Genomic DNA, 11,786 nt, shown 5'->3' with positions numbered 1-11,786 from the left:
TATAAATGTATTAGGTACTATTATATCGAATAAGGCGTATATATATAATATATATATATATATAGTTACGCTGTACTATGCACTAAGTTAAGTGTATTAGGTAATATTATATCGAATATATATGGCGTATATATAATAATATACATACGCTGTACTATGCACTAAGTATAAGTGTATTAGGTAATATTACGATGTACTATGCACTAAGTATAAGTAATATTAGGTAATATAATTTTAAATTAAATTAAAAGTAATTTAATTTTTTTTAGATATAGCGACCAATGTTGGTCGCTATTCTGGTCAAACGGTCAGAAATTAGCGACCAACTTTGGTCGCTATTTTGGTCAAAATAGTCAATACATTTTTGCTTCCAAAAATAGTGACCAAAGTTGGTCGCTTTTTAAAAATACAGTAGCTAAAAAACGGGTTTCCCCTCATATTCTCTTATTTTCTTCTCTCTCTTCTCTCTCTCACACTCAAACCCCCCCTCCCCTTCCGTCTCCCTCCACCGATGCCACCGTCTCCCTCCACCCGCCGGCGGCAGCAGCAGCTCCACCGCCGGTGTCCTCCACTGTCCAGGTAGGTTTCTCTCTCCTTTCCTTATTTTTTTCGAAATACACTGATTTATTTTAATTCCTTGTAGTTTGATTTGTAAAAATTCTTAGCTAAATTAAATCTATGATAATTGTTAGTAGCTAAAATATTTAGTTTTACCTACTAATTTGGGGAAAAATGGTTTGAAGAGAAGAAACCCTAAACTTTTATGGTTTATGATTTGTTCTTGTGAATCCTAACTTTTAGGTTTGAATTATAACCTTGAATCTTTGTATTGTCTTGATAGTTTAGTTATACATTGAAATTTTAATTTATGAATTGGAATATTAGGATATGACTTGAAATTTTAGGATATGACTTGGAATTTTAGGATATGACTTGAAATTTTAGGATATGACTTGGAATTTTAGGATATGAATTGAACCTTTAGGATATGAATTGGAATTTTAGTTTATGAATTGGAATTTTAGGATATGACTTGAAATTTTAGGATATGAATTGGAATTTTAGGATATGACTTGTATTTTTAGGATATGACTAGAACCTTTAGGATATGACTAGAACCTTTAGGATATGACTTGAACCTTTAGGATATGACTTGAAATTTTAGGATATGAATTGGAATTTTAGGATATGACTAGAACCTTTAGGATATGACTAGAACCTTTAGGATATGACTTAAACCTTTAGGATATGAATTGGACTTTTAGTTTATGAATTGGAATTTTAGGATATGAATTGGAATTTTAGGATATGACTTGAATTTTTAGGATATGACTAGAACCTTTAGGATATGAATTGAACCTTTAGGATATGAATTGGAATTTTTGTTTATGAATTGGAATTTTTGATTATAAATTGAATTTTTTGGATATGAGTTGAACCTTTAGGATATGAATTAAAATTTTGGTTTATGTATTGGAATTTTAGATTGCGGGAGGATTTTGTAGAAGGGGTTGACGGTAATATTAGACATGCAATGGAACTTCCACCAAGAATAACTAAGACACAGTACCTGGCAGAGTGTGCCTTTAATTGTTCTTCTCATTAGCGACAACGATGATGAGAAGGCAAGAACATGTGTTTCAAATAGTTATGGCGTAGGTAGGAGTTTAACATTTCCTAAGTAGATAAAAGAAGAGGTAATAGAGGAATTCTATACTTCAATTTCCATGAGGAAAAGGAGTTTAATTGGGAGTGACAAGGTTGATGGTGATGGAATGTTTTTCGAAGGTCATGGCAGTTCCCATAAAACGGAGATCATAAGACTCTATGATGACAGAGATTATAGGAAGTTTTGTTCTTAACTTTCTTCCAAGTCTGATCCGTACAAGCTTAGTGGGATATTGGTGATATATTCTTCGGATTCAGAAGAATATATCACCAATATCCCATTAAGCTTGTACGGATCAGACTTGGAAGAAAGTTGAGAACAAAACTTCCTATAATTTTTGTCATCGTAGAGTCTTATGATCCCCGTTTTATGGGAACTGTCATGACCAACGGAAAATATTCCATCACCATCACCCTTGTCACTCTCAATTAAACTTCTTTTCTTCTTGGAAAATGAAGTAGATAATTCCTCTATAATCTTTCTTTTATCTACTTAGGAAATGTTAAAATTCCTGCCTATACCATCACTAGTTGAAACACATGCCATTGCAGTCTCAACATCATTGTCGCTAACGAGAACAACGATTGATCAAAAGACACACCCTGTCAGCTACTGTATCCAAGTTATTCTCTGTATCCAAGTTCATCCCGAGTAATAGTACCACGAGGATAATCACCAAAGCCACCGGACAGCTTTATGATGCCAATGAAGCAAGATGAGCTATTCAATGAAACTCGTATTGTAAAGAAGAAGAAAGAGACTGATTCAGAAAGGTGGGTCGAGGGTCGAGCCTCGACTATACATGTAAGTTTTTTACTTTTCATTAAGTATTTTGATTTACTTTTATATAAATTTTGAAATATTAATTCAATATAATTTTTCTTATAGGTTCGCTTCACAGCTGATGTGGGGGAATTCATACGCAGTCAGCCACCTAACGAGTCGGCCGAGGCAATCCAACTTTCGAACGAGGATGCTAAAAGAACACTCCTTGAGTCCTTTATATACTTTGAACTAGACAATAGAACTAGTTTTCGAATGAGCTTGTAATAAACATTAACTTAGTTTTGTTAGCTTAATGTTTTAGTTCTATTGATCTTTATATTTTGTTGCTTTTTAGTGTTGTTGTTGTTGTTGTTGGCATAAAATGCCTGTTTAGGATATTTGGTATAAGCTGGCAGGTGGTGTAGCAGCCAAAACAGGCAGTTTCTGCCAAAAATATACCAAAAAAGCGAGCAACTTTGGTCTCCAGTTGGTCGCTTTTCACTAAAAAAATAATTTTCTGGACAATAGTGACCAGTCTTGGTCGCTATTGTATTTTAAAAAAACAATTTGTGGTAATTTTGCAACCAATGTTGGTCGCTTATAGTTAAAAAAAAAAATATTAATTCTTGCCATTGGCGACCAATTGTGGTCGCAAATTAAATAAAAAATTATAAAAACTATTAATATAGCGACCAAAGTTGGTCGCTTGATATGATTAACAATAAATAAAAATAAAACGTTATTTACATCTGGAGACCAACTTTGGTCGTTAAATTTATAATATTAAATTATTGTAGCGACCAAAGTTGGTCGCTATTCTCTTTACCCGGAAAATTTGGTCCTTTTACCTGAGAGACCAAAGTTGGTCGCTAATTAGCGACCATTAATGGGACCAGCTTAATATCGACCAGGCGTGTTTGGTCGCTTTTTGGCCAATAGTTGGTCGCTTTTTTCCGGATTTCTAGTAGTGAGATAAGCACAAAATTCACAATGAATTTAGCTAATATATTATGTAGTTTAACCTCCTGCAGTAGGTTACCTATCTTATTTTCGATGTTCCCGATTCCACTCATTATGAAGAGTTAGTTACCTTTTAAATGATGGAATAGAGTAAAAAAAATTCTTAAACACAGTCTATGTATAAAAATTAAACTCCTTTATGATTCCTTTAGTGACATTAATTAATCTATACAAAACTTGGTGAGAAAAAGAAAAAGAATGAGGTAGATGCAACTGATGTATAACGTTAATGTAGATTTTAAATACAGCTGTGAAGGAAATGACCCGGTTCTTTCAGAGAAGTCGAGCTCCCCATTCTCTTAACTATCATATTAAGAAAATGGTTCGGGATCAGGGGCTGGATCCAACCTTGTTAAAACCTCGGGTTCTCCTGCAGAGTTCCTTACTATCTGTTTTTCAAACAACCAACATCAGAAATTGATATGAACTTTTTGGTTCAATGCACTATCATAAGAATTGGCATACAATTGCAGAGATAATTTATTCAAGCGAACTGCAGATTCATACGCAAATATTCAAGTGCATAAATCCATCCAAGTATCCTTATATCTTGTCAGTTCTACATTATAAAAGTACTCAGTTATCAACATAGTGAAGAAGCTAGCTACGAGTTATTAATTTTGCAAGACCAATGGTTGTGGGTCGGTTTCAGCATTGCTGCATTCATGTCCGCTAATGGGAGTATTTCCAATCTGATACCCATCCTGGATTAATAAAGCCTTATAAAACTAATTGAAGTGGACTTACCAGGATCTCTTCATCAAGGTAAGAAATCATAATAAGTCTTTGAAACGCCTCACCTGTAAAAAGTAACTAGGAGTATTATATGTGACTAATACAGTAGCACAAATATTACTTTAGGAAAGGTTAAATGCGTCAGACTTCTAAGATGCCAAGCTAGACCTTGCCAAGCAGTTGAAGGAACTGGACAACCAGGACGAGAAAATCTGACCGGAACCAAGTATATTATCTTATACTTTAATGCAGAAAATATACTTAACAACTCAAGATTCTGAAAACAACAAGAAGTGAAATAAAGAACTCAAGATTCCAGACAAAAGTGGGACAGAGTCTGTGAGATGAAGTGGTAAGGTTCAAAAGATAAATCACCCTCATACATTATTATTTTCAGAAAAAGAAACATCACTCTAATATGTTCATAAGCTTAAATATGCTTGTGAAGGTGCATTATTGCACATTTAGCTCTCTTATCAAGATACACTACCTTACTCTAAATCACTTATATTAGTCCTTAGTTGATAACAAATAGCAAATCCTAAAGAGATATCAAATGCTTACCAAGAGGAATTTTCAACCCACTGGACACAGTATCTTTGATGGGAACAGGAAGTTGCTGGAGAGTGCTAACAACCTGACCGAGAGCACCTCTTAGTTGCTCAGGCATGGTATTGTCATTTACCTTCGGAGTTTCAAATATCCCTTCAAGATATTCCTCTTTCATTCGAAGAGGCCCCTCAACAGAAAACTTGCTGGAGAGAACAAATTTACTTTCGATCTGCATTCCACCATCATTATATTTGTCTTTGCTAATATTCAATGATCAGAAATATATGCAACTACTTTTCTTGATGACCAGAAATAATTATGAAGCAGCACCTCGAGGCCTTGACTAAGTTGACCCGAGCTGGACTAACTTGCATAGGGCAATCAGGGCTAAGGTAATTTTTCTTAATTAACTATTAGGGCTAAGCTTTGAGTGTCAGGATAACTGAGCATGAGTATTTAGGTTCATAACTTAGTGTAAACCAAGGAATACCCCGCCCTTTAAATTTGCTTAATAGAAAACTTATTCAATAATTTACAATATGTTTGTGTGGCCTAGCGGTCAATGATCTTCCACGGTCTACATTCTAGTCGAGACAAAATAGTTAGGTGATTTCATCTCATCTACCTAATTATTTTTTCTTATAAGGCTCCCATATGCCTAATCCTTGGTGAAGAGAGCAGTACATGTACCAGTTATTACAGCGCATTTGATTATGTTGCTTCTTCGTTTCCTGTTACTAAGCTGATAATGTCAAAGTATCAAGCTTTTGTTATGCATATTGCATTTGTTATAATCCAACATAGGGGGGTAGCTGTGAGCTTACAACATCACGCCAATCAAATGTCTGCGTCAGTTCTTTACTCTTTTGACTTTTTCCATCATTAACATTTGCTAGTTCCTTTTGCCGTTCTTCTTTGTTCCCATCAATCCTTTGTTGCTTGAATATATTCCATAGTTTTACAATACACGAAGCACCGATTACCAATAACTGTGAAGTAATGGAAGGAAAGAAAACTAGAATGCAGGCAAGAGTCCAGTTCTTGCACTGCATTGACTAAGAAAGCATAACAAACTCCATTGCTATCCTTTTCATTCCACCTTCTAATTAGTAAAGAGAAAATTCTTTTCTGTTTGACCATAACATATGTTCTGCATATGAAATGTATTGACATAGATGAGTTACCGAATTCAGTAATTTCACATGCGCAATAGCAGTCCCATATACATTTCTGATCAGCAGATCTAATTTTGATAGATTTGCCAGAGTTGGAGGAATTCTCCTGCAACAGCACAATATTCGTATATTAGCAGCTATTTGAATCAAACTGAACTATAACCAAATCCAGTGCATAATATTTAATATAACTGGATGTAATCCACCAAACAAAAGAAAAGAATACTTGCCCAAATAAAAGTCTGGTAGCCAAGAACGCTGGACTTGCAGCTCCAAACCACTCAAAATTCCATCGACCTTCTAAATAGGGAGACCTGGATAGCTGAAAACACAAGTAAATATCTTATCAAGAAGCTTGAACAAATGGTGTTTCTCAGTAAGATTTTAAAACCTTACGTTGTTGGTCGAGGTGTCGGATTAAGTCTCTCAAGGGCAATGATCCTCTCGTTCACATCAATGCGCTGTACATCTGTTGTCCTCCCAGTGACTAATGCCTCAAAACCTCCAGCATCTTTCAACTGTTGTAGAATGAACAACATACACAAGTGCTCAAGGGACAAATACTAAGTACTCCCTATGTAAGAATTACAATAACACTCTTTGGCGAGTCTACCATTTTTTCCAAATATTTTCCAATAATTTGTACTTGTTACTACCTCTATCCCAATTTGTTTCGTATAGTTTGACTAGACAAAAAGTTTAGGGAGAACAAAATACTACACATAGAATAGATACGCATAAAATATCCATAGTGCACTTGTACCAGATGATTTGTTTGTAAAAGTAGGATTAAGTTATATACACAGCCACGGTAGATAACACGATCAATGAATTTTAATTTGTAATAGCATGTTAGTTTCCATTTAAACTAGATTAGCAATTGGTGTTTATCAAAAGATGAACCTATAATTATCTACTCCCTCTACTTCAGTTTACGTGAAACTATTTCCTTTTTGGTCCGTTCCAAAAAGAATGACCCCTTTCTAAATTTGGAAACAATTTAGCTTAAACTTCCAATTCTAAGAAAATTTTATAACCGCACAAATACTTTGGACGCCTTTTTGATTTGTTTAGGACCACAAATTCCAAAAGTCGTTTGTGTAGGGTACATGGAACTTAAACTCATAAAACTAAACCATAAGATGTCAATCATATAGAGAATTGCGCCAAATAAATTGGGATCGGAGGGAGTATATAATTTCTCGATATGTAAATTTTATTTCCAATATATATTAGCTACTTTCATACGACCACCATCACGTTTTAATAACATTTCTTTAGCTAAATAGTAAAAAGAGTGAAACATTAAAGAAATAATCCAAAAGGGAACAGAAAAGGCACATGAATTACTCACAGCAAGAAGCAGAGATTCTTTAGCTGAAAGTCTTTCCATTTCTTTAGCAAAAGGGGAAGAAGCTCCTTCTACTACCCCACTCTGCTGAACCATGGCTCTGCAAATTCTCAATTTCTTTCGGGCATTTCGGTAATTTTCTGGGAAACTGATGGTAGAAAGTGGAGAAGGAGAAGAAGCGGGTGGAAACGACGACAACGTATACAGTGGACGCTGGCAAGAGAATGGAAGTGACAAGTTTTGAGTTAAAATTGCCATTAAAAATGGAAGAATGGACTGAATGAGAGTGAATTTGATTGGTGGGAAAATTAGTGAGTTTTATGGAATGGAATTTATAATGTGGCTCTGTTGAAACTGGTCTCTTTTCAAGATTAATAAATTCTAGACGTCTCTACTTTGTTTCTAGTGTTATTCTTTGAAACTGAACTTCCTCATGGGTCCACCTCTTATTTTTTTCATAAGTTTTTACGTATTTTTTTTTATTTTTTTTGGGAGTAGAAACATCACATTCACATGTAAATCTTGTTTTATTTTTATTTTTTGAAGGCATCGTGTGCACAAGTTAACACAACGTGTTTCCTTTAAATAAAATAAAATTTGTTTATATGGTTTTTGTGATCATCTTTGTAAGGTTGATGGTAGTTTAATAGAAACGTCTTTGTTTTTGCGCCACACATAATTAGCTTGCATAAAGATAGAAGAAAATTTGAAGTTAAAAAAAGCTGGCTGAATGATTAAGGCATTATTATATTGAAGGAGTTTGAAATTAATAGAGTGTAACTTCTTGGATAGTAAAGAGTTCCGTTGCCTAAGAAAATGTATTTACGAAAAAGTGAAAAGTCTAATTCAACTGAAAACTGAACCAAATTGACGTTAAAACCGAAGATGTTTGGCTTTGGTTAGTTAGGTTTTTAATTTGAAAAAGTTCACAATATTTGATTTTATTTGGTATTGAACAGAAAAATTGAACCAAACAATTAGCTTGACGCTATTGACTCTGTGGCTCTGGATTCTCTTGAAAAAGTGGAAATGAAAGAGAGCCCAGAATTAGCTCAATCTACAGGACAAAAACCCAAGATGATGAGTCGATTTCGGTGTCACTATTTAAGTTATGTCCTAAGTTTATAAATTTTTGTACGTCTATCCACTTGTGAAAGAAGTTTAAACATGCGGTGTCTAAAGTTAGTAACAAAGCCAAACTTCAAATATAATTTATGAAGTTTCATATGGCTGAAGTTGAACCATTTTTGCCCCAAACATCAGCCATAAATAGTCATTTTTGCATGATTTCAGCCATTTTTATCTGAAGTTCATGCACATGTAGCTGAAGTTGAACTTTAGACATTTTTGTCTGAAGTTATTCGAAAGTGAGTAGATATACAATTTTTTAGAAAAATTGGATACAAATGTTTACCCTAAAAACGGATAACAATTGAATTTATACTATGGTTTTAAGGATACGTGATTTACTTAGCACAAACTGAGAGAAAACGTAAATTGATACTGAAATTAACTGCAAATATAAATAAAGCAAACCAAATAAAATGTATAGCTTTGATCCTTGAGCTGGGTTGCCCTCGAATCAAATGAATATTTCGCTGGAAAGTATGAACAAAGTAACAGAAATATTGAGAGCTTAAGATAAAAGAGAATATATTGCTTTATGTAACGTGAATATCATGTCCATTACAAATGATCATACCCCCTTTATATAGTAGGGGAGTCCTGCTCTTGGTACAAGTCTAAATACAGTAAGAAATCTCATGATACTAATTAATCAGTCTCTTCTTGATACGTGCCGGAATTTGCGTCATGATCTTCGCCCGATTGCGGATCTTTCGTCTTTCCGGGATTTGCACCGTGATCTTCGCCCGATTGCGGATCTTTCATCTTTCCGTTATTCGACCCAGCAAGCTTCCCTCGAACTCCAACTTATTCGGTATTGATCTTGGTCGATCTCAATCTTGGTCGGTCTCGGTTTTTGGTCGATCTCAGGGTCTCGAGCTTGACAGCCTAACTCTGCACCATATAAATCGAAGCCGATCCTCGACTTATCATGCTCCAGCCTCGATCAGTCACACAAAAAAGGGCAAGCCCGATTTCGACCGTATACAAGTAGTCCCCTCATTTTTTAGACAGTAGTGACAAGAAACGATTTGAGCCCCGATCTTCATCTCGATACATCATGACGTAAGCATCATGACGTAGGCACAAGAGGTTACCGAAACGTCTCGTCGGTACAGTTTCCCAGACATTTAATGCGTGCCAGTCGACTGTCGGCCACTACCGGATTTGAACCGTCATCTTAAACCTATAAATGCATCTTTCTTCTTTTGCCCAAACTTTACTTTCAAATCTTCTTTGCCCTAATCTCTAAAACTCCTTTGCCTTTCTCAAAGCTTTGTGTTTTCAGATCTTTTTGCTTGTTCCATCACAAAATACCAAGTGTTTCTTCTCAATTTTCGTTCTTCTTCATTCGTAAAAGTAAAATGGCTAAGACTTCAAAGACTGTTCCGCACAAGGAAACCGCTTCTTCATCAAGGCCCGTCGGTGACGGACCCGTGGCGAACCTCCCTTAGAGGACTTTGTTCCGACAAAGTGCCCCGCTGCTGCCTGATGTCGCCCAAATTCACATCACTGATTGGGATTGTGAATTGGTCGATGCAATTATAATTACCCAAGCATATATTGGATTAGGTATATATCTTGACTAAGTGTATGATGTGCCTAAAATGCACTTCCACATATTTGGTTCTACTTCTAATGATTATCTAATGTTTGCAAATAAAAAACTAGAGAACAATATTTCTTGTGTTGTTGTTTTTCAAGTTTATAAAAGATCTAGGGTCGTGACTTCCACCTAGGTGGTTACCTAACGGGTTGTGGGATTTAGGGCAAGTTTGATTGGTCGGGGTCATAATATAGCAATCACACGCAATTACCCACTCGATACCTCTCGGTAGTTAGAGTAGTTTTGCCCAATTTAGCTTTCTCAAGTCCAAATGGGTAATTCACAAAACAAGTGATAGATGCTCAGGTCGGATCTTACTATCTCTAGATTCAACCCTTAATTGGGGCTATCAATTTTTTGAGCTCACTCCAATTCCTTGTTAGTCAAGTTTTCCTAGACTTAGTCTCTCTTTCTCAAGTAGAGACTAAGTCATTTAGACATGAATTAATGTTTGCAACCATTAATTCTTAAATTCAAGCAAGAACTAGGCTAAATATCACTCACCCAATCACAAACAAGCCCTAAATCAAACACCCATTAAGTAGTCACACTAGGGTTGAGTCACAACCCTAGCTAGAAATTTAGCTACTCATAGAGAAAACTGAAGAAATTAAAGAAGAAAATAAGATTAAACTCATAATAGATGATAAAGAGAAGAAAATGCAATGTTAAAATGATAAACTATCAAAAAGTTACCCAAAACAGTAAAGGAAAAACGACTATCTACTTTCTGATGTTCAAACTTAACCTAATTTTGACAAAAAAAGACTATTTATACACAGCTAAAATTATCAGACAAAATTGTCCCTGCGAAGATTCTGCGGCCGCATAATTCTATGTGATGTTCGCACTTTGAAGGTGGCTTGACAGGATGGACTTTTGCGGCCACACAATTCTGGGTTGCAGCTGCACTTATTCAGATTCAGCGGATTGCATATTTCTGAGTGCGGCTGCACTCTTGACTATGAGCTTGATCTGAGTGACTTCTGCTGACCGCACATTTCTGAGTGCGGCCGCACAATAATGATGTGGTCCGCACTTCTTCATGAACTCAGAATCCATCTGCGGCCGCATAATAATTGTGCGGTCCGCACTTTGCATGGAAAATCTGACTGACGAGTCTTCATAGTCTGCGGCCGCACACAATATTGTGTGGTCTGCATTTTTGCTCTTTCTGCTTTGTCTTAGTCCTTGTCCAAAAGTACTCCTTCTTGAGTTGATTTTCATCTCTTTGGCTCATTTTCCAATAATCATGCAAGTAAGCACATTTTATCAGTTCTCGGGAATACCTTTAAGCATTTTTTGAGCTAAAACGAAAGTTAAAGGGTGCAAATAAGTAGTCAAAATCCCTACTTATCAACTCCCCCAAACATAAGATTTTGCTTGTCCTCAAGAAAATAAGGTAATTCCCACCTCCATAAGAAAAGATTTATTTCAGCTAGCCTAAGGTGAATCAAACACACACATTAATTGGGACCAACAATTATCCACAACACTTATGAATTATCAGCAAGGCAATGATTTGACTTTTCAAGTACAATAGTTCAAATGTGACGCTAGAGCATCAAGAGTTGACTTTATTCATCAAGGAAGCTCGCTCTTTCATGTAGGTGATTGTGGATCCCAAACTCCTCCTCCTCTACTCTCCATTAGCATATCTCACTTAAGAATGTAGCACTAAATTCAAGGATTTAGTTCACTCATCTCTCTCAAAAGAATGCCACAAGTATGGCTCTAGGTACCATATGTTTGCCCCTCATGTAAATCACCAATAATGTAAATCCACAC

The 11,786-nt window shown here is 35.6% G+C and overlaps 1 protein-coding gene across 1 annotated transcript; it reads right to left on the bottom strand.

The window, feature by feature from the left end:
• Positions 3,570–7,645, bottom strand: LOC109225581 (probable plastid-lipid-associated protein 13, chloroplastic). Its single transcript, XM_019390293.1, has 7 exons — positions 7,271–7,645; positions 6,313–6,434; positions 6,147–6,230; positions 5,926–6,022; positions 4,754–4,970; positions 4,202–4,254; positions 3,570–3,843 (listed from the first exon to the last, which is right to left on the bottom strand). Exons 1-7 carry the CDS (start codon positions 7,523–7,525, stop codon positions 3,766–3,768), a joined length of 906 nt encoding a protein of 301 aa, XP_019245838.1. The 5' UTR covers positions 7,526–7,645; the 3' UTR covers positions 3,570–3,765.

Source organism: Nicotiana attenuata, chromosome 5, assembly GCF_001879085.1.
Source record: "Nicotiana attenuata strain UT chromosome 5, NIATTr2, whole genome shotgun sequence".
In the NCBI taxonomy this organism is placed as follows: Eukaryota; Viridiplantae; Streptophyta; class Magnoliopsida; order Solanales; family Solanaceae; genus Nicotiana; species Nicotiana attenuata.
Note: the sequence above shows the minus strand (reverse complement) of the source record. Positions and strands in the feature narration are given on the sequence as shown.

Excerpts from the sequence above, each read along its gene's own strand:
- LOC109225581 (XM_019390293.1), bottom strand. The coding sequence starts at position 7,525 with ATGGCAATTTTAACTCAAAACTTGTCACTTCCATTCTCTTGCCAGCGT. Across the intron at positions 6,231-6,312 it reads CCGACACCTCGACCAACAAC|GTCTCCCTATTTAGAAGGTC; the intron begins GTAAGGTTTTAA and ends TCAGCTATCCAG. Across the intron at positions 4,255-4,753 it reads TGGGTTGAAAATTCCTCTTG|GTGAGGCGTTTCAAAGACTT; the intron begins GTAAGCATTTGA and ends TACTTTTTACAG.